The sequence below is a fragment of the Gallus gallus genome, chromosome 11 (genome assembly GCF_016699485.2).
Source record: "Gallus gallus isolate bGalGal1 chromosome 11, bGalGal1.mat.broiler.GRCg7b, whole genome shotgun sequence".
NCBI classification, from domain to species: Eukaryota; Metazoa; Chordata; class Aves; order Galliformes; family Phasianidae; genus Gallus; species Gallus gallus.
In genome coordinates, this window is record NC_052542.1 from 9,677,312 (window position 1) to 9,700,786 (window position 23,475).

General features: G+C 40.3%; 1 protein-coding gene, 1 long non-coding RNA gene and 1 other non-coding gene across 4 annotated transcripts; all 3 read left to right on the forward strand.

Moving 5' to 3' along the window:
* Positions 1-277: 277 nt before the first annotated feature.
* WDR88 (WD repeat domain 88) lies at positions 278-15,915 on the forward strand. 2 transcript variants are annotated; one of them, XM_046899652.1, is made up of 13 exons: positions 278-404; positions 979-1,089; positions 1,638-1,723; positions 3,062-3,125; positions 3,621-3,759; positions 4,006-4,135; positions 6,251-6,435; positions 7,006-7,088; positions 8,773-8,841; positions 9,256-9,348; positions 10,177-10,346; positions 10,940-11,680; positions 14,884-15,915. In XM_046899652.1, the coding sequence occupies exons 1-11, from the start codon at positions 291-293 to the stop codon at positions 10,312-10,314; spliced, it is 1,212 nt and encodes a 403-aa protein (XP_046755608.1). In that variant the 5' UTR covers positions 278-290; the 3' UTR covers positions 10,315-10,346; positions 10,940-11,680; positions 14,884-15,915. The 2 variants fall into 2 exon arrangements, with proteins under 2 accessions (XP_046755608.1, XP_046755607.1); XM_046899651.1 differs by having other exon boundaries at positions 10,177-11,680.
* Positions 11,474-11,547, forward strand: TRNAT-AGU. Its single transcript has one exon. It is a non-coding gene; the product is annotated as a tRNA-Thr (tRNA).
* Positions 15,916-16,087: 172 nt separating the features above from the next.
* Positions 16,088-23,227, forward strand: LOC121106550. The gene is made up of 3 exons (XR_005839058.2): positions 16,088-16,694; positions 18,174-18,317; positions 21,848-23,227. It is a non-coding gene; the product is annotated as an uncharacterized LOC121106550 (long non-coding RNA).
* The last annotated feature ends 248 nt before the right edge of the window (positions 23,228-23,475 follow it).

Below are 23,475 nucleotides of genomic sequence, written 5' to 3' on the forward strand. Positions count from 1 at the left end.
ATGTATCTTTCGGTATCTGTGGCTTTGCAACAGCTCTTGATTAGAGCAAGGTGGTTAAGAGTGTGTAGGATTGCGGAATGCTTGGTTTTTAAAACAAAGCCAGAAAGAACACCTGGGGATGGGAGAGAAAACATCTAAAGCCTTGAGGTTGCCTCTGCTGCAAGGAAGATATAAAATGGACCCCATGTTGCACCAGCGCGGTGCAGGTTTACTCTGTCACAACCGTGCAGCCAGGCCTCAGGGCCGCGTTCCCGCCACTGGGCAGCCTGAGGCTGAGGTGACGTGGCAGCATGGCGGCGGGGGGCAGCCGCGGGGACCCCTTGGCCATAGAGCCGCTGCCTGAGCCCCAGCCTGAGAGGTCCCCAGCTGAGGGGCACTGGGGGGACCAGGAGCCAACGGCAGAGGTGGGCTGGGAAGGGGAAGCAGGGCTGCTGGGAGGAAGGGAGTGCTGACACAGTGCTGGTGCAGGGCTCCTGAAAGCTCAGCACTAACACTCGGGGCCTGTGGGCTTTTTGGTGGCTTAGTTCATACAGACTTGTGGTGGGCGCTCAGTGACTGAAGAAAGGCATTCTCAGAGTATGTCTCACACAGTTTGTGGTGGTCATGGCTAAACAGCACTGGGGCCTTTGGCACTGCCTCTCCATAGGCCAGAATCACTGAAACACAGGAGGGTTTTTGAAAGACTTGAGAGAGCCTTCCTGAGATTTAAAAATAAATATTACTTTGCTTGGGAGAAACTGGGACAAATAAACAAAAGGAAACAACCCAGCCCTTTCTCTCCAGAAAATAAGAATCAAATCCACCAGCCTTTCTTTTTCCACCAGGCGGTGAACATCTCAAGCAGCTGCAGCCCAGTGCCAGAGCAGGATGTGGCCTCTCCACACACAGCTCTGCTGCTTCATTGTGCTCTATGGCGTGGGCATGGCTGCCCCAAGGGTTTCCAGGAGATTTCCTAAAGTTTGCTCTGCTTGCTTACAGATTCAGTTTAAAATTCTAAGAGGGCACAGCGATACTGTGAGCTCCTGCCATTTTTGCTGTGAAGACTCAAAAATACTTTCATGCTCTTATGACAGAACAGTGAAGCTCTGGGTATGTAGTGAACACAACAACATTAAAAAACAAGCCAACATCTGTTACGGTAATGCCTTAATATGCTAGGTGAAAAAACTTTGTAAAGAATCTGAAGTTGCCTCCTCACAGCGGAAGGTGGCAGAGTACAAATGAGCAAGGAATGAAATGTTAGTCATTGTTGGCCTTTTTGCAGTTTCAGTCTTCATCTGTATCGTTGCAGTACACAGGAGCCCAATAATGAACCTCTGGCTGGTTCTGTACAAACAGAACAGAAAGTCCTGGCTCCAGTGCCTGGACCAGGCTGGTGTGGAGGCAGGCTTGTGAAACATGAGACAACACTTGGGTGGACAGTACTGATAATAGCTGTCAGTGATTTGAACATGACAACGTTCACAAGTGACTTTTGGAATACACAGAAATACGTTTTCATTTGTAGTTTTAGATTAGATAGCACGTGTCAGGCTAACCTTATTTCACAAGCTTTGTTTTGCTTTGGTTTTGTGGTGCTGTGTATTTTTTTCACAAAAAAGGCACTTCCCAATCAAACTTCTCTGGATTTATTCAAGGATGTTGCCAAAGGATTTCCTGTTCAAATTCTTGAAGAACACACAGCCCCAGTTTCTGAATGCAACTTGACTCCTGATGGCAGAAGGTGACTATTTTCTCTCACAATTTATTTTGGAAAAAAAGTGACACTTAATGTGATTTTCAGGGCTAAATGTGATTGCACGTGGAAAACACTGGACAAACTTGGAACAGATCAGTTACTTTTTCAGTTGTTCCTACGGTTTTCTAGTTCATCAAAGTGAAACTTCTTTTGCTTAATTTTCTGCTCGTTATCCCTTTGCCTTTGACTGGTAGCATCCTGTTCGCTGTCACACTCCTTCACCTCCGTTGATTTCACCCACAGTTTGTACAACAGTGCTTAAATCTTTTGGTTTTCATTTGGTGGCCACTGAAGGAACAGTCCAACTCACGACCTTTTCAGGGCAAAGGAATTACTGCTTGTGAGTTACTTATGGCTGGAAGTCTATGGTTTATGTTCTGAAAGGAGTGTGTAAACAGGTATTGCATAGATGAACAACATCGAAGCCAAGGAACAGGGGTTCATCTGTCAGTGAGATTTATACGGTCATAAAAGTTCTGTATTGTTTATTAATATCCTGTATCTTTTCCATTAAGCCTGTAATGTCAATTGAAGAAGAAATGCATCTTACCTAGTGTCAGTCTCTGGGCATAATAATTAAAACAACTGCAGCATGCATTAACATTTGGTTGAATAGGTCATGTGTTGCCACCAGGGGTATTATTTCTGCTATATTTTATCATTAATTTGTAGTTTAAATCAATTTTTATCTAATTAAAGAGTTGACTGATCTCTCTTTGATCACTGGATTGTATATGTGCCACTCTGCCTGCTGCCTCCCAACCAAAAATGCCACCAGTTCCTTATCTTCTTGTTACCTCTTGTGCTAAGTGCTTCCATTTAGGAGCAGAATGAAGACAACATACACATAATGGAAAGAATAGAAGGTTTGAGAATATATTTTTAGTTTGCATAAAGTTTCCTGGGCAAAACCTGTGAAAGTGACATTTTGTGAATGGAACTAAAAACATTTGCCCTCTCCTGTGACGTTCCATATACGTTATTGTGGATATTTGGAAATATGCTAATAAAACAACGTGAGGGCAAACTTGGTGACCTCCTCATTCATGGAAACCTGCCACCTGTCATCGGTTGGCTTTGCTGTGTAATGTGGGTTTGTGTTTGTGCAGAGCAGTGTCTGAAAATTGCATACATGACATCTATTGTTAGTTTATGTCTGAAATATAAACGGTTACATATTTTAATCTGCAAAAGGCGATTTTTGCTGCAGTGTTTACAAATCTTTTTTAAATAAATGAGTGTGAGGATGTCTAATCTTTGTCAGAATTAAAAGTTAGCATTGTGAGTGAAAACACTTAGTGCTGTTTTCATGGTCATTTTTAGAGTGGTAACATCATCCTATGATAACACTGTCAAGACTTGGGATATGGAAACGGGAAAAGTGCTTGTATGTATCCTTTTGAGTGCATCCTCAAGAAGGTATAACTAAAGTTCAGATGTGTTCCTCAGTTATTGGCAAATAAGCAAAAAACCAAAGGCATTCTTTCTTTGCACAATGCACTGCAGTCAGGGTAGGCAGGCTTGATTCTTTTAGTCTGGGTTTTTATCTGGTTAATTGTTTGATCATGTTAAGTCCCTTGATGATGAAGATGTCTCGGTTATTTCAGATAAAAATGGCTGTAATAATAATCTGTCTCAGAAGATATGTTGGACTGATTGAATTAACATTTTAGGATTTGAGCAGGGTACTCCTGTCTAATTTTAAACTTACTGCTATTTCAAAAATGGAATTGGATATAAATACTTCTATCACCGTTCACCGAAATAAAGCAATACCAAACCCCTTTCTCCTGAGCCTACTTAGAGATTAAAGCCAGTTCTGTTAAAGACTCTTCTCTGTAACCCTCAAGCGTGTTTCCAAAACCCTTTATTTTCTCTTTAGTGGACAATAGAACATGAAGGCATCGTAACTTCATGTAATATTTCCCGTGATGGCAAATATGTGGTATCTGGCTCAGATAAAGACAATGCCATATCTGTCTTTGATGCAGTAAGTGCAACAGAGGTGGCATGTGTCCAAGGTAAGATTTATTACTTTTAATTCTTGTTTATGCAGCTTTGGAATTCTTTTATTTCTTAATAATAATAATTATAATGAATTCAGTTCAGATGCCCTTCCTTGATAAATCTAAGTGTTTTGGAGATAGACTGGTGCACAGCTGCTGTGGGTAGTTCTGCCTTTCAGACCTGTGCGCTGAGATAGAGAGCTAACGATTCACAGCTGGGAAGCAGCTTTACAACAGTTCCTCTTGGTGTGTTTTCCATAGGTCATCACAGGAGTGCAATCACAAGATGCTGTTTTGATCCTGGTAACCAGAGAGTGACTTCAGTATCATACGATAAGACTATAAAGCTGTGGGATATGGTAGCTCGATCCACCTCAATTACAATTAAAGAGTAAGAAGTAATGCTATAGTTAATTATGCGTGGTATTGTTTGCATCCTTGACAATTACCAGTGAGAGTTATGCTAAGACTTGTACTGGAGAAAATGAACTGTAATTGTTGAACTAAATTAAGTTATATGTAAGCAAATGATATATGTGGAATGCATGAATGAAAATTTCCACTCAAGCTTCATTCTGTATGATTTATATATAGATCTATAATTCTAAATAATTGGAAAAGTTGCATTTTGGCAGCATTTTTGTGCTCCTACGTTCTTTTATATGCATTGGAAGATAGGCAATATGGTGCTGAAGTATAAACTTATTGGTGTAATTCCTACTAATTAGGAAGAATTTATAATCATCGACAAGTGAGAAGACAAAATATTACGTAGAATAAAGAAGTGTTTAAAAACATTATGTAGTGAAGGAGAAATAATACAATGGTCATTTTGAATTTTAGTATTTTTTTCTGTATAATTGTAAACCATCTTTGGCTTCCCTCTTTGGCTTCTTTTCATCTCTTGTTATCTCATTGTGTATGTTGTTAATGGCAGTATGAGACAGGACTGGATCCAGGGCAGGTGCTCTGGTTCCCAGCTCAGTACGTACTTATATTTTCACAGTGAACCATTTGTGCTCACTCTGAGTTCAGGTACAGTTTCCAAGTGATTTTTTTGCTGCAAAAGTAATGCCTCCTATTTAATTCCATGGAAACTGTAACAAAAAGAGCACAAAACACCCATGATTTAAAAAAAAAATTATAAATTTATATATTTTAAAAATAAATGTATAATATTCCAGCTACAAAATGCTATTTTGCAGCATAGGCACCATCATCAGATGTGCATTTTGACCAGTGATGAACAAGAGCCTGCACACCATGCTCATAGAAATCTGCACCAGTGGAGGTGACCCACTGTCACTGTTACCACTGCTGGAATGCACTACTTGAGGAAACGGCCACAAATTGTACCAGAGGAGGTTTAGGTTAGACATAAGGAAAATCTTTTTCTCTCAGAGAGTGGTCAGGCACTGGAATGGCTGCCCAGGGAGGTGGTGGAGTCGCTGTCCCTGGCAGTGTACAAGTGGTATCTGGATGAGGAGCTACAAGATATGGTTTAGTGGCTTGTGGTAGGTCCTTTCTAACCTTGTGGTTCTATGATTCTATGGTCCACTGCCTCACTATCCCTCTGCTGCCATCTGTCACACAGCAACAGTATTGGTAGGAAGGTTCAACCTCCAGTGCCATACCACCAATATCTACCTGTGATATTGTGGGCTGACACCATAAAAAGCATTAACTTTGGAGAATGTCATGCCCAGTACCAGCAGCTGTGCTCTTTGTGAGCTCCTACAGCTCCCTGTGCTAAACCCTTACATCTCTCACTGCAATAAGTATTACATTTAAAAATTAAGTCAATGTAGGGCATTGATATCATTTTTAGGAATAAATTATACAATAGATATCAAGTGAGCTGTTAAAATAGCAGTAGCTTTAAATAAACTCAACAAATTTAGCTTTGAATTATAACAACAATAAACAGAGAGTGCCTTTAAGCAGTAATAAAATGGTCTGTTGAGGGATTAGGAATTAGTTTGGATGGGAAATTCAATCTGGAGCATTGTAATAATATTTCTTTTAAATCACAGTGACGACAGCGTTGTTTCCTGTAAGAGATGCTCGTGATCCCTCCCCTGGTGCAGACTGCAGGAAGCCCCAGAGTTCTCAGCCAGTTCCAGAGCTTCCAGATTCCTTTTATAGACTTTAATATAAATTGATTCATCTCTTTCCTCTGAGTATTAGAATGCAAATTCACATGGCATTTTTGGTAACTTGCTTTTAAAGAAATGTGGTTGTTCTGTAGCTGCAAAGCAATGTCATTGTTCACTCAGTATTAGGGTTTGCTCCAGCCAATGGCTCACCCTGCAAGGGGCCCAAACCCGTACAGGATGCAGGGCTGTGAGTAGCTCCAGAGGCTTTACAGAACTATCCATACAGTTAACATGCAGGACATGTTTATGGTGCTCTACTGGATGGAGAGCATGCTCAGTGCTGCAGGAGGCTTTCTGAGAGCTTGATAATGGTTACAAAACCTCACTGTTGGGGTGTTTTCATGTTTCAGGGGACACAGCAATGCTATCTCAGATTGCTGCTTTACATCTGATGGTCGTTACTTGTGCACAGCATCCTGGGACAAGAGCTTAAAAATATGGGATATAAAGACAGGAGAATTTCAGAGTCGTGGACCTGTTACCTTGAGCCAAGGACATGAGGGTTCTGTTAGTTCCTGTTGTTTTAGCCAAGATGGTGAGTTATCTCAATAACAGCACACGGTGTAACTCAATATCTGTGTATGCGACATAATAGGTGAGCCACAAATGACCACTCCAATCATGTAAGTAAGTTGTCATTTCCAAGATAGCATATTTAATTACAAGAAAATGATCTCCATGTAAATTGAAGTTGATGACAGATCACAGACTAGCAGCCCCTCTACAAGCATGAAATTTGTATCATTGCAGACTTCCATTGTACTGGAACAGATTCTCTTCACTGGAATGGGCTGATATGAGTTTCTCTGTTTTGGCTTAATTAGCTGTTCCCTTTTGCAACTTCTTCACTGCTACTACTGTATTTATTATTACTATTACTGTTTACTATTACATTACTATTATGTAATCTTATGCTTACTATTTATAAAACCAAGAACGTTAGCAACAAATAGCCAAAAGGAACTTCTAGCATCTTGTCAAGGCATGACTAATAGCTCATTATTTACATTTTATTAACCAAGTCTGACACAGTGCTAGGAGGAGTCTCTTATTAGTCTGTGTGTCAAAGCAAAGATACAGTAACTATTCTGATTTCATATTTCAGCATCACTTGTAGTGTCTGGTGGATATGACAACGCTATAGCCATATGGGAAACAGATGCAGCATATAAGAAGTTAAGCTTAAAGGTACTGCGGTTTTATTTGGTCAGATGAGAAGCTGTAAAGTGTGTGCTCCTTTAAAAGCATTCTATTTATTGTGACCCATTATACTTGCCCATACTTTCCAGATACAGGCAGGAATACATGCTGAATTTGTGTGATGTAATGTGTTAGAACAATATATTCTTACACAATTAGTGACAAAGATACTACCTCTATCAGGTCAGTTATAAACATGAGACTCCAGCTAGCTATGGGATATGATTCAATGATGTGGATTAACACTGTTCATAACTCTGTGTACACATTTTGCAAATGTTAATTCCACAGAAGTCAGGCAATGGTGTCAGAATACAGATTTGCAACCTTGCTTCTGTCCTGTCCTCTGCAAATCTGATTTCAATGGACTTTCCTATTTATTTATTTTGTCCTGAATTCCTGCATGTCGTATTGAAGGCTTAGCTAAAACACTCATGAAAAAGCCCACCTGGAATAGGTCAGAAAACACAGCTTTCCTTCAAAGCCTTTTGAGCTTAAAAATAACTCTCCACTGCTGTGTGCATTCAAGACAGTATCTTTATCTGGGGGAGCTTATAAGCTTGTGCCTCATGCTGGCTTCCTTACATGTAAGCTTACGTACCCTCCTGAGTTGGAACTGTACAGGTTAAACCTTTTGAACAACAGCAGCACACGTTCTGCACACCACTGGTGCTCTGCAGAATGCAATTACTACAGATATCCCAGTTCACAGCAATCACTGTAAGTAACTCAGTTTCCCATTAAACACAAAGGCATCTGTTTAAATGTTAATGTCTTCGTAGCTACGGAGAATTCCTGTTCCTTGGTGCTCGTAACTAAACTTCAAAACATTTTAAAGATTCTGCTGTAAAAAAAACTACTTGAGTTTTATGTATGCATATTTGACTTTTTCTCTGTGCTTGGAAAACATACAATTGTTCATCTTTTATAATTAATTTATTGAATGTGGCGTTAGTCATATAAAAATGACACCATATCTGCCTAAACCTTAGGAATGTTATCTGTTGATTCCATTCGTGTTTATATAACCTAATATAATAATAACCTAAGCTCGTCATGTTAGACTTCAAACTGCCTCTGTTCTTATGCCAGGTCAGTGCAAATCAGCAGTGCTGCTGTTGTCAGAAGGAGGGTATCTGATACAGCTGCTGGACCTGGCCTGCTTTTAGCACTGGGTTCCCTGCCTTTAAATGGGGGGAAGCTGCTGTCTGTTCCCAGAGCTCTTCCCTCTGTTACTGCACGCTAAACAGCCTCTTTGTATTTGTTTGTTTGTTTGTTTCTTTATTAAAGTAATGAGTATTAGGAATCAGCTTTCTCTCTTTACAGTTCCCTAATAAACCGTTTAAAAAGTAGAGAAAAAGTCTTTTGGTGGAGCTTACCTGCATGGTAACTGACAGATGCAGTGCCTCTGGCTGCTGCTGCCACTGGGCTGCCTCCCAGGGCTGGTAACTGCAACTGCTTTCAGGTATACATGAGAAAACGTGAGTTTTCTAGCACTGTCTTTTCCTGGCTGACCATGAGGAGTCTAGATAAAAATTTTCCTTTTGCATTTCAAAATGAGTGCATGGTATAGACAAAAGTTCTTATTATTAGAAGAGTAATTATGTGTTTGGTTTGTTTGTTTGTTTGTTGGTTTTACCTTGGCTTAAAGTTAGATTTTGCTTTACTGTAGGGCCACTGGGATTGGGTGACAGACGTTGCAATTAGTGAAAGCAAGAAGTGGATTCTTTCAGCCTCAAAGGTGATCACCACTTTCCCAATGCGGTTTCAAGAGCTAAATTATAAATGGATGTGAAGATTTCGTCCCTTTGTGTCAGGTTTTGCTTAATGACACTTAACTGTAATACAATTGCTCATAAAACTTCTATGTTCTAAACAGCATCTACATCAAGTAATTATAGGAAATGTTAAAAAGAATTTGATGACTATGTTTATTTTTTGTTATCTTAAAACGCCCACGCTGTTTTAAGGTTGCTACAGGTTGTTTCCAATGATGCTTAAATGTGAGAGAGGTGATTCTTAAAGGTGAGAAGGCTTAGCACTCTCCTGTTGAGAGAATCATCTGAAGAAATGAGAGCTCATCTTCTTGGAAATGATGTAAATCAGTGTTTTGATGACACACAAACACATCAAAATGACTGCTTTTGTTTCTCAGGATTCCACTTTGAGACTGTGGAATATTGAAAAGATGGAGCACATACCTTCAGTGATAGAAAGCAGAAAAGAAAAAGGCTCAAGAATTGCTCAGGTTGTATCAATTTATTTCCTAACCACACCTCATACTTCATCCAGGAACTGAGTTTGCATTTTAAAGGGAAGCTTGAGATTGGCTAGTTGAAAGCACCAATGGGTGTTCCTTCTTTGTGAAGATCTGCACATCTTTTTGGGGGAGTGGAACGTAGTAGTAATGATTCTCTTTTAAAACTGGTTGTGGCAAGGACACCAATTCATGTGCAAAGATGCATCGAACAGTCAGTAAAAAATGTCATTAACCTTTCCGTAAATATTTTCTATTGAATTTGAAATTAATGCTGTATAGAGTCCAATAGAAATGGAGTAAACTTCATGTGTGTGGCCAGCAGCAAAACTTCTTCATCCTGACTACACTGGGTTAATATTCCATCCAAAATTATTATCTATCTATCTATCTATATCAGCTTTCTTTTTTCTTTTCATTTGCCTTTCTACATCTGCCCACTAATCAAAATTATTAATCAGATTATGATCAGACATGAAACACAATTCAAAAACCCACAAAAATCGTATAGTGGCTGCCACCAACAGAGAACTGGTGAGAACTGGATACCATCAGGCTACCCAAAAAATAAGGCACGATTCTGCATTAGTGGAAAAAAATAATCAGAGTGCACATCAACCGTAACTTTATTCAGAAGGAAAACATTCGTCATAGCAGTGAATTATGAGCAGCACTGTCTGTGTTAGATTGATGACATCTACACACACCTGGTGTATCTCAGAAATCCGGCCTAGATACATGTGTGTGCATTTTGTGAGTGAAATAATACACATGATCGCATGATTGACCCAGCTACCATTTTTATTGTATTTATACCAGTGTGAAGAATGTGAAAGACCTTTCTTAAGCCTGCAGCATGGTGACTCTGAAGTGATATCCAAGTGTGTATTCTGTCGCCTGTCTTCTCCAGCAAGAAGCATTTTGCCATTGCCACCTTCCATCCCTCCTGATCTTTAAATTCATCTGGCAGTCTTTGGATGTCAACATATGTAAGTATAAATGGAATGTCTGTACACCTTCATGTGTTGCACATATAAAGCTGAAAGTTTAATCCTGTGCTGCCACAGTATTCTGTATGAGGAATGATAAACTATGCTGCTGAGGAGGATCTGTTGTGACAGGACAAGGGCAAATGGTTTCAAACTAAGAGAGGAGAGATTTAGACTGGATATAAGGAAGAAAGATTACGATAAGGGTGGTGATGCACTAGAACAGTTTGCCCAGAGTGGTGGTGAGTGCCCAACCCTGCAGACACCCAGGCTCTGAGCACCCAATGGAGCTGTAGGTGTCCATGTTCACTGCAGGGGAGTTGGAGCAGATGGCCTACAGGGGTCCCTTCCAACTCAGACAGTTCTGTGATGCCACCCTTGGCTGATCCCCTGAGCAGCTGTGCCTCGCCACGTAAAGACTGTGGCTGCCCAGCAGCTGAAGTCTGTACAGTATGGTACTGGAGAACAAAATCATTTACTTGCCTGTTGGTAAACTTTAAACAACTTTAAATCAATACAGTAGTTCCAAGCTCCGTTTATTAATGAATATGTGTGAATTACAAATTATTGTCAAGTTTCCTTCCATTTCTTAGATAAACAATTCTTCTTTACTATGGCACATACAGAATCTTTGCTTTCAGAGGACATCAGAGGGAGTTTTGTAAGTAAAACGAATCAGACCATGAACTCGTTCTCCCTCTTGCTGCCGTGCTGCTACACAACTGCTGTGCCATAACTCCCAGCCGACAATAAGCTGCAGTTCATGTCTGACACAGTTCAGCACAAACTGGTTCTGTCTAATAGGGGTCCATCCAGCAAGGAGCAGTGTTCTGGGGATTCTAAGGATTATATCTACCTAGTGTATGTGCAAATCTCAATTAATAAAATACTTAGTGTTTCAAAATGTCTGGAAGCCTTGTTCCTAAAAGCAGTGTTTTCAGCCTTTTCAGCATTTCTTTCCAAGAGGTACTTGAAAGAGGGAGGATAGCTGACCAGGAATGCAGTCCAACTACGGAACAGAGGTACGTTTCGGTAGGCAGATGTGGACGTTTCCCTGCCGGAAGTAATGCGCCGATCCGCTGCTGGGCCGATGTATTGGGCCCGCGAAGGAAAGTGCGCTATCGCCCGGCGCCGTGGCTTAGTTGGTTAAAGCGCCTGTCTAGTAAACAGGAGATCCTGGGTTCGAATCCCAGCGGTGCCTGCGTGGATGAGGTCCGCCTTTTGCGCGCGACCGCCGTTTTACCGCCTCTCGGAGTGGCGGGAAGGGCGCGTGGGGCTGAGGGGGAGCGGGCTGTGTGCGCCGCGACGGGCGGCAGTGAGGAGCAAAACGATCGGTACGTGTGAAATGACACGTGCACGGATGTGGTGTGTACTGAGATCTATTTATGCCGCCGGGTGGTGCTCCTGCTGCCCAAGTTTCTCTGCCGTCATGACGGCTGCCTGTGGCGCTTTGGGGAGCCCAGCCCGTGGCTCTGTTGGTCACCCAGATTCTTAGGGAACTGCAGCAGGGATTTTTTGTTCCTCCAGAGCCGAGAGAATTCCTCCCTCAAACGTCTTTGCTTCCTGTCTCTACATCCTTATCCACTCACTCGCTGTTCTATTTTTCTCCCGTGCTGTGTGAATGCTGGCCAGGTGTCCCACATGAGGCGTGTGCCACCGCTGCAGCCAGGCCGCCCCACCTCTCCTCACTCCCTTTGTTGGCTTTATTTTTGGCTTTTCTGAGGGAAGGCTGTGCAGGAGCCCCGCGTTCTCCCACAGGCCGCTGCTGACGCAGGAGGTGACAGAACTTTCCCAGACATCTCTGAAAGTCAAAGGCCAACCCCCCCTGTTGGGCGGGTGAATTAAGTTCAGTGCAGTCATTACAACAAAGGCAGTCCGTCCTCACACCTGAGGTGAGGAAGCTCTGAACCCATTAATACAGCACATCCCAGCCCAGCAGCTGTACCCTCAGGCAGGTTTTGGCCCACACAGAAGCTGGTAGGAGTAAATGGAGTCACTGGCACATTCGGAGCGTAGAGTTGTTGCTGGGATGGAGCTTTTGCTGCCCCAAGAGCAAAGCATGGGCCTAACATCCCAGATCAGCGCCTGGCTTAACAGCTGTCTGCAGGAGCCCTCCTTGGAGCAGTATTTGCTGTGCAGTTTGTCGTAGTCACAGTGATTCTGGGCTACTGACAAAATGGAGATGAATATGCTGAGTATCACTTAGAGTGTAATTATTTTCCTATGCAAATTGAAGACGAAAGGTGCATCTAACTCCGTGGTTTTTCTGTAGCTGTGGCCAGCAGCTCATGTCTAGGGTAGAACATAAGCACAGGGCAAGTATACTTGTGATACTCTGCCAGAATGCTCTGCCAGCCTCTAGTGATTTCCAGCCTGGAGTCCTGAGCTCTCACATACAGATGTGATCAAATTTAATCTTTCATTTCTCCATGTCTGTGGGCAGGAAGAAGTGAAGTGACTCCTGCAGGCAGATGTGCGTATTGGAGACATCTGTATCGTAGGGACAGTTGCCTAAAGAAGGGAAATATTAAAGGCAGTCAAATGTTTAGTGGCTGTTTATTGTAGCGGTGACTGTAGGCTTAGGGGAAGATATTTTTGCAGTTTGTCTGCAAGGGCTGACATTGCTGCCCGCACATCATTCACAACGATTTGAGTGAAAAAATTTGATGAAAACATTGAGTGAAACCACATCGCCTGTTAACCCCAGTTTGCAAAACTGCCCTTTCCTATTCCCTGACATGCTGCCTTGCAAAGTGTTGTGCTTTGACAGGCACGCACCGTTACAGTGTCATGCCTATATAATGTGATGTGATGTGTGTGTCATGAAGGGATGTGCCAGAGTGTAAATCATCAGCTCTGAACTTTGGGGTCGGGGGTGGGGGGACCTGTTTGGGATACTGCAGTTTGTGTAGTAGAAAGAAAAGGCATTCTCTAGTTATTACCTTGTTTGGATGAATGTTTTCTTCATTTGTAACTAATTTGCAGAAATGATATGTGTTGCTTGTAGGACTGTTGTAAGATTTTTCACTGTCAGTTCTTACAAGGTAAGCAGTGGCATTAAATGTTCTACTGAGAAGGAAGAGGCTTGCCCCCCACCACCCAGCACATCAGCTCCTCACCTGTATTCATTCTGCCATTGATATTTACAGCTCAGACCTTTATAGAGGTGAAACTGGTCTGGAATCTTAGAAATGGATATCCCACAGAGCATCACTTACATGGCAGAAAACACAACAGAGGGCAGTAGTGCAATTTAGATTCTTGCTGTTTAGGACCTGCGCTGTTGTTCCGTTCTCCAGTAACCCAGCTTGTAATTATTTACAGCTGAATAGAAAAAATATTTACATTTTTGAAAGCCTGTGTGTATTTCAGTTGGGAGTGAAAACCAAAGCTCTTCAAGGAAGGAGACAGGTTAGCTAGAAAATAATGAGTTGTATGCCCAGCTCCTGCAAAAAGGAGCCAAAAGGCTGCAATCCAGGGAAACGTCTTTTATTCCTTGTTGCAACAGGTCTTTTCTTTCCTCCAAGCAATTGTAGCTAGTCTAAGATCCTTGTTTAAATATATAAGGTTATTATTAATGCTAGTGATGTACTCAAGAATTGATCTCACTGACGTCAATGGCACAACTCCCACTGACTGTGCTGCAGTCGGGTTTTCATTCAATATACGGTAACAAAGAATCCAATTCATAATAAATGGAGGAAAAGATGAATCAACCCCAGCTATGTGGGTAGACTTTTTCCTCGTGTTATTAACAGCACACTGGCATCATAACAAGGTCTGTCCTTATCTGCAGTACTATTTGTGCTTTTTCTTTACTTGCATGTGACTGAACACAAGTAACCTTCATGTGATTGCTGCCAAAGAGTGTGCTGAGCTCTCATTGTCAGTGGAAACTATTGAGTGCTGAGTCTTGGTAATCTCTTGGTAATATTTTAACACAAGTATTTGAGAATTCTCATCCAAATAACATTTTTTTTTCTGACATAACTGTTGGTTTGGTATTGTTTCTGGATGACTTTTTAAAACATGTTTTTGTTAATATATATGCTCTATACATAAAAATGCTGCTATTTTTCTCCCGTGGTAGCAAAATTTAATGGTTGAAGGTATGGTAAGAGCAAATACAGCCTCTTGTACCTGTAACTTTGTTCGATGTTTCTCCCTGAATAAACTTACTAGAACACCATAGCCCAGAAATAATGAATTATAGTTTCTCTAATTATCAATTTCAGTTAATGTATTTTTTGTGAAAGAAGCCTGATATGAACAAATCAATTGATTTTTGGTTCTGATTTTTACAAATGATATGACTACATATCCTGCCTTTCTGTTAGAGCATTTGCTGTCAATAATGTAACAACTGCCAAATCACACTGAAGTCAGTTCTGTTTGGCCAGCCCCAAGAGGCTGTTTTTTTCAGTACTACACCTTCTTTTTGTTGTGCATTTTTCCCTTAATTAACATTTTAATTTGCATTTTCACGCAGAACAGAATTAATCACCAAAATAAACATGTTTTTCTGCCTCTGCTCTAGGATGGTGAGAGTGACCTTCATGTGCACATTCCATGCTCTTTCTACAGGGCCAAGGGCCATTTCTTCTGGCGGTCTGACTGCGGTCTGTGGGAATGAAACTGGGAAGATTAGGGGGGAATTGATGAATTAGTGACTGCAAAGGCAAGTGTGGAATGAGTAGAGCCAAGAGCTACTATGAGATAGTGCATGCCTTGAAACGGTGCTAGTAAGACCCATACCATTATAAGTAGCTGTAGTCGTCCAAATTCAGTTCAATAATAAAAATAAGAGAAGGATTTAGTCATTTCTTTTAATACCGGCTTGTTGAATCTCTGACTTAATCATTTCCAAATGATTTCACATAAATTGATTACATGGTTGCTGCTGGTTTCTGTATTTCAGCAACTTTGAACATGGGGCCCTCAGGAGAGCTTAAAAATAGATTTGGGGTTGTCTTGGCACCACTGGCTTTAGGCCTGCCTGACAATGATCAGAGCTAATTTGCCTGCAGAGCCCTCAGCTGGTACTGTGCAATCTGAAATCCATCCAGGCCTTTACTCTGTCTCTGTTCTTCCCTGTGAAGAACCTGAGGAAGAACATTCGTTAATGGCCATTGGAGTGACAGTGCTTTGAAAGAAAAGAGCATACTTTATTCAGTAAATACAGGCATTTCTGAAAGAGAATTACGTTGCGGTTATACTGAGGTTGTGAATGCTTCCACATCAAGATTTGTGTTTCACTAATGTTATTTGCATTACCTTTTTGTCCCCTGAACTCTGGGCATTACAGAATACCTACGGAGCCCTTCTGTACTGGAATGCATTGAGTAAATTGCCCGCAGATCCATCTAGAATTGTGCTGAGCTAAATGTGGGCACTGCAGTAATTGTAATTGTTTCCAACTGGGATTACTGTACTTTCAGTAAATCTATAGACATGGGATGAAATATTTAAAATCCCTTGGCAGTTAAATATTTGCCAGTGGGCCTCACTTTGGAGAGATGGGAAAGCTCTGTGATTCATACCTCCATGTTGTTACAACCAATGGGCACTGCTTTGCCGTTATGTTCAGTGAATGGAGGGTTGAGGGTAGCTGAGCTAATCACAGAGTACCAAAGTTCTTTGCAGTGAGGGAAACGAGAAGAGTTGAATTCACAATTGCTCCACCTCCGGCTGCGTCAATGGATCGATGCCGTATTGTGTAATGATATAATGTTATTAAATACTAGCTCTTTGGATTGCTATTTCTTTAGCATAACACCATTTTTATGGACATAAATGCTACTTTTTATAGTCAGAGCAGAAGAGCATTGCTTAAGTAAGATAAATAAACAATTATTGTGATTAATTTCACTTTTGACAATTGACAAGTTACTGTAACAGAATAATATTATAAATGCATAGCTTTGTTTTCCTGACTTGCTTGATATTTATATGAGAGCTGCTGTACTTTTAGTACACAACAGCATAGGCACAAATGCAAACAAATATTTTTGTTCATTTATTCCAAGATGGTCTGTGAAAAATGATAGATTCCTAAAAGCTGATTACAGTGAACTCCCAAAGCAACTGGTTGGTTGAGTTACTAACTGAAAAATCAACACAACCTGTCTATAAATGATTCTGAAAAGCACAAATAGAAATGCAAGTATAAACAAATACTAATTCTTTTATTTAAATACCTTTTAAAACGAGTTTAATCTTCACAGGGCCTCCCCAGACACTGGCACAACAGAGTGTGTTGCCATGGGAAGAAGTGCTATAATGAGGGACATTTGAGCACCGATAGCTGCGAATGCATATGTTATGCTGGATCTCTTGGCAGTTTCTGTGGTATGTAGATGGCGTTACCCTGAACTCTTACATCTGTACAGAGATCAAAGGATATTTCTGTTAGCTGCTTCTGATTTAGAATTTGCGACTCTGCTGGTTCTGTCTACCTGTTTGACTGCTTTGTGTTGTAGTGAATTCATAAACATGTAAAATATAAATATACAGAGACCTCTCTATACATTTTCCTTTCATTATTGTTGCTTGTTGCAGCAGCTACTGTAGATACTAGTGAGTGTTTTTGTAAGTTGATCTACTGTACATTTTCCAATTTTATTTCCTTATTTTTCAATAATTTAGTTGGCTTGTCTATCTGGCACCTTTGTCTCCCACTCAATTAAGGGAATAGCCAGAATGATTTGACAGCCACGTACATATCCTGGGAAGGGATGACATCTCTGGGCAGCAGTGCACGCAGCCATGCTGCTATTGCCCTCAAGGATAAATAAACAAATGTCAGCTCAGGGGAGCACCATTGATCCTGTGTGTGGAGTTGATGCATATGAAAGAGGATCTTGGATGACTCTACCTTCAGAAAAAGGGACTCGCAAGGACCAGAATTTTCTCTTATTGTTCTTGACTTTATTTCTCGGTTTTTGACAAATATTTTACTTCCTCTGGCATCATATTTCCCTACTATGTTGTACTGTAACAATGCACACAGTTGTGTAGTCCAGATCTCAAATCATATGAAGGATTTATCAAATATCTCATGAAAGCTTTGTGAAAACAAATACCTGTGTTCTCCTAAAATAATTTTGACCTCTAAATTGCCAGATACCTTTTTGTTTTTAATTCTCTCCAAGCACATTTGTAGACTGTGTGCATATGAATTTACAGAACTGCTATTTTGTTCATTCAGCTGCTTTCTTATGATGTGGTTATTACACAATTGTTGCAATGATTTTTTTCCCTCACATTCTTCAGCTCATTTACCACGGGCTCTTCTTTATTCATATGCTTTGGTCAGAATGTACAACTAGCAGCCATAGCTCTGCTGTGCGTAATAAGTCATAGTTAAAGCTATATTGGATTACTTGGTTCTTTTTATGCAAGAGAAAATCCGACTTCTCATGCTTTTATGCTTCATTGAAGGGTGAAGCAGCTTTGATTCTTCTGGAAATCTGACATTTAGTTTTGCTCCATGGTTTATTCCTATTCTCTGTTCTTTGTTTTCTCAGCCCTTTCAGTACTGTGGTCTGAATTAGCATGTTGATTTGTCGTCATGTAATTCATTTTTATACTAGTCATTGTGCAATGAGTTCAGTTGCACGCTTCAGACAGCTTTAATGTTTTTGAGGTTTTCTATGTAGTCTAATACTGAAAACTAGCCTAAGCAACAAGGAATAGAGATAAAACTGTCACACCTTCGGGGCAGGTATGATTTCCTATCTGTGTCTACCAACCCCCTATCCCTGACCACATGCTTTCAGTTTTCATTTGGGACACTGAGTGTTTATACTATACTTCTTGTTCCTGCAGCTAACGGCTACATCACTGAGGTGCCAGAGAGAAGCATTCATTTATTCACAGCAACACAGCAAATATTCCAGAGCTTTTTCTATCATGGGAGCATGCCTCATGACTGGTAGATGTGGAATCAACACGTCCTGCATCTTCTTAACTGTAAGTACTGGCACATAGTCTGCAGAATGATCTCACATTCACACCTAAGTATGTGCTGGTATTTCTGTCCCTTTAAGCTTTAAAATTGCTTTTACTTTTAGCAAAATTAGCTGACAGACTATTGTCCTGATGAGCCAGTATAGCATCATCCTCATATCCCTGTTAATATATGTTATGTACTATGAATCTGGCTGTATTATCCCTGTGAAAAACTGGGAGAACTTTCTAGGTGAGTTTCTTAACATCCTTTCTCATTCTTTCTGTGGAACTGCCTCACTGATGCACAGCTCCAAATTTTGCTCTGTTACCCATCTATGCATGTTAAGAAGAGTTTTGCAATCATTTGGGAAATCAGCTGTAATTGCTCTTTTATGAAACCAAAAATCACTGTGCTATGAGTATGTATTGAGAAGTTATAAACAAATGTGAAAGAATTGTTAGTAATAATGATTTTAGATGCTTCCGAGGACGTGCTTGTAGTATAAAATCATTAAGACTCTTTAAACGATGTGGGGTGTTGCAGTGAATAAGAAATGCACTTTGTGCAGCGTGGGTCGAGCAGAACATTACACGCAGAAGCATGCCACCAGAACTGTAGAAAATATAACTGTAGTAGACAGATCAAGGAAAAGGACAATGAATCAGTGTTAGGTACAGTCCCTGGGAAAGCTAGAACACAAGTATGTTCCCTAAGATGAAGATGAAGATCTAAGGAAGTGTTTCTGTCAAGCTTCTATGAAAAAGAACAACCATAGTAGTTAATTTTTAGGCATCAGAAATACAAAGTACTTTTTGAAAAAAGCAAACAACAACAACCAGCAAACATATTATTTAGCTATCAGTAAGGCATGAAGAATGTGGTTGTCCTTAGCTTGTTGTGCTTTTCCTGCTGAGCTGGTAGTTGGATACAAGTAAAATGGCAGTCTGTAGTTAGCATACAGGATAGCATGGAGCACTGGCCAGTTCAGCTGACAGTGAATTTGCTGCAGTGCTCAGAGTGCAGTTCAGTGATTTCCCCTGGCACTCACAGGTGGTGTGGCAGAGCACCAGCTCTTAGTCCTTGCTGCACCTCTCCTCACCTATCGGCCTGCTGAGCCTCATGCTCTGTCTGATGGGTACCAGTCCTGGATCTTCGCAAGTTTCCCAGTCACAGGAAGGGATGGAAGACAGCTCTGTAAATTGCCAGTGTTTCCAACCAATGGGGTAGTGTTACACCAGAGGGCACTTTCAGGTGGGCAGTGAGAATGCTACGGGGGTTGGTGGTGGGGAAGCTGCTCTGCAGCCTCATCACCTGAATTGTGTTGTTTTCAGCCCTTCTTCACCCAAGACACAAGTCAGGTGCTGAACTCATTTGAAGGTGCCTCTTCAGTTCTATTTTTGCTTTGCTTTTCCCCACATGCTTTATTTTACATATGCCTGACTCCACGCAACACCTTTTTAAAATGTCCACTCTTTTTTTTTAATCATTATTTAAATGAAAGTGGGGACTGCCTGCACTGCTGTGTAACCTCATGTGGTTATTTTCATCTTCTCTGATAACAACATGCATATGGAGCAAAGAAAGTATTTGTACTTTTGCTAGAAGGTGGTTATAGTGCACATTCACTGTGTTCATCCCATGACTTAGAGTTTTCATGTTTCCAATTCCAAGCTGTTGGACCTCCCACTTAAATTCTAAAATTAGTTTGTAGTAACTCATGCAGCCAGTCCATGTTTGGCTAAGAATGTATTGATAGTTTGGGACACTGTGACATTTTCTTCTGAAGGAAGTAGGTAAAATAAATACAACTTTAGATTTGTCGAGGTTTTATGTAGTAGATCGATAACAGAAATCATAAAACCATGACAAGGTTTTACTGGTCCTATCATTTCCCTGAATTGTGAAGAGGAATCTGAAAACATTTGTACATCTGAAATGTGATTCAGCTGTATCTTGGCATTGCTCTTTTATCATTTACAAGCAGAAGAAACTTGCTGCTGAGTTATTTCAGCCCTCATTCACCAAAGATTTTTTACGTCAAGGAGAATATTAAATCCTTTAATAACTAGCTACCAGAGAGTAAGACCTATCACAACTACAGCATAAAAGGATTTATTATAAACTAAATTAAATTGTCCAAACTCTGTTCATCAATAGATATGAAGGAACAGCCAGAAGAAATCAATTTAGCATGTTAGTTGTTCAGTGGATTTACCATTGGTGTGTAGTGCTTTTCCAGTACATGATAAGAACTAGCATCACCACAGCCTGAATCAATCCATACATAGTTATTAAATGGCAAGTCAGCAAGGGGGGTAGGAAGTGTGGTATTGAAACAGCCTTTTTCTGTGGAGTCTTGAGTGAAATAAATTTGGAGGAACAATGCTGCTAAGCTGGAGAATGGCTGTGCAGCGGGACTGGGAAGTGGCTGAAGGATCCAGGAGCTGGGACTGCAGTGTGCTGCAGGCACCATCACATCTGGTTGGCAGGTGACAGCCTAGTACCTTGTGAAACAGCTGACATAATTGCTGGCACAAAGCAGTGCCATGAGATTACACATTTGAAACTGAATCACGATGAAAATATTTAAAGGCAAAAAGAAGAGAGAAATGAAACAGTGCTGCTTTTGGCCTGGCTTTCTCTATTGTTCAGAATGACTTGCTGTGCAGTAGAACTTATTTGTAAAGTGCAGTTTAACAATTTTGATTAAAAAAACCCCATAAACTTCCTCAAGTTATTTCCACAAAGATTAGAAATGAAGACAATTCTGATCCTCTTCTATAATTATTCTTTATGATTCAAAACTCTGACCTCAATAACACCATTCAGTAATCAGGAGACCTAATTTACGTACTTAATGGATCAGATTATGTGGACCTTTCAGTTTTGTTAAGAGAGTTATAAGTATAAAAAATGAAGATGCAATTAATGCTGCCTTGATAATAGTTATAAAGGATGGCCCTTTCAAGAGAAAATTATTCTGTTTTTCAAGCAGTTACCCCAGTGTAATTGCTACTTGTAATCTGGTTTGCTTGATACAAATACAAGCTTTTATTGAACATCACAGTGTCACAGAGGAATATCACAACTTTGCATTTTCTTTGGAAAAACCTGTACATTGGAGATCTTATTATGGTATTTTTCCATCAAATACCTGGATTCACTTTCCTGTCATAGCAAGTTGCTTATATATATTCCTGTCACATTTAATAAAACAGATGTGAATTACAATGGTTTTCTTCAGCTCTTCATAGAATACATGCATAACAAGTTCCTAAGGAAGAGTAAGGAAAGCAGCTCCCTCTGAAGTTTAGTAATGATCTATGATAGATCAAGACAGGAGTAGTGTTAAGGTCAGTGCAAAAGTACCCTTGAGAATTTTCTTCCCTTTCAGGGAGAGTGTTGTTGTCACTAAATGTAAACCTTATTAAATCCAGCCAGAAAGCACTGCGTGGTGGTGCAATATGAACTCTTCTAAAAAGTAAAGCTGGCAGTAAACTATGTGAGATTGAAACAAATTATGTATGTCACTGTGCTTAATATTTTCTAGCTGACTTTTCTTTAATGCCAGATTTCAAAAGAGAACAGAGGTGATGAAAACATACGGGATTTCAGGCTTATCTGCACAACTCTGTACTTGCTGCCCTTCCTTTGAAACTGAGTTATGGTGGAGAAGAGATAAAAACAACGAACTTGTGGAACAGGTAATACTGGGGTCATAGTTTAAATAAATCTCAACCAAATTAATGTAATTCAAGGTTTATTTATAAAAGGAGCATAAATGTTTATGGACTCCATAAATCAGATGCAGATGGAAGTGACATGGAATATGTAATAGAAGTGCATGTAGTCAGTCTGGGACAGATTACTCACATGAACAGGATAAGATCTCAAGTTCCTTTGACGTTTTTAGTACTAATATCAATGAAATCCATAATCTCTTAGTCAACATTGTTTTATCATTTTAGAATGGTCTTCATCTTTACTGCATATTTAAAAATATCCCTTGATTATACCTCCTAAAATGTTATCAGAACTTCGTTTTGGTGGTGTTAACAACATGATTGTTTTGTGATCCAATTCTGTTAAAAGCATTACAATGAATGAATGTGCCTATAGCTTCAGCACACATAATGTGTGACTTCTAGTAATGAAAGAAATGCAGCCTCCTCCATATCATGTGTTCTGACACTGAGTATGAAGGCTTCCAGCTTGCTATGGGTTAGCTTTGTGCAACTATTTAAGAGTAATTTTAAAATGTGATCTATAAATCATCCTGAGTAAGTTCTGGTGATCGCGTTTTCAATGTGTTTGTGTGGGTGTTGTGGTGTGAGCTCTGTGATGACAGTAGATACAGGAGCACTGAAATGACATATTCCCTATGTACTTGTCTCATCTGTACATACATTTCTGTGAAAACAAACGTATGCGACTCAAAATTAGGACTCAGAATTTGAAGTTAGTCTTACACGAATGGCAAGGATAACTCTTAAACTGAGTGCATTTTATCTTACCAAGTTTCTGGCATGGATAAAAAAGAACGTGCGTGTCACTGTGCTCTCAGTCCTACGTAGCCTGCTGTTTCAGTGATATGTGAGGATACTATTGAAGGGAAACGAGAGATACACTTTACTCATAATTATCATAAAAAGGGTTAATGTAGAATGTAGAGGTGACTAGATACGTTATTTTATTGCAATAATAGACTTACCGAGGAAGAACTCTTTTATGACACATTCCATTATTGCTGTTTCAAACCCATAATTTGAAGATTACTGCTCAGAAACCCAGACAGAAGTGATTTTACAGTCATCAGCCCATTAAAGGTTTAAGCATTGTCTGGCTAGATTAGAAAGAATTTAGTTGTGGAAAATGTTGTGTGATTTATTATGCTCCTTAAAAAGCGCACAGCCACGTGCTGGTAGGGCCGGGTGAGCGGGCAGAAGGGCCACAGGTCCTCCCATGCTGCGTGCGGGGCCTTCTCACCTCCCAACAAACCTGGTTTGCATTGATCCGCTTATTATTTCTGCATCTTTAGCATAGTAGGCGTATTTGTTTTAACATTCAGTTCTCTCATCCCAAGTAGACAAGACGTGGTACTATTGATCCTCGGGCCAGTCATCCATTAGACATCCATTAAGATCCAGAGTGATAGACAAACGTGAATTACAATTACAA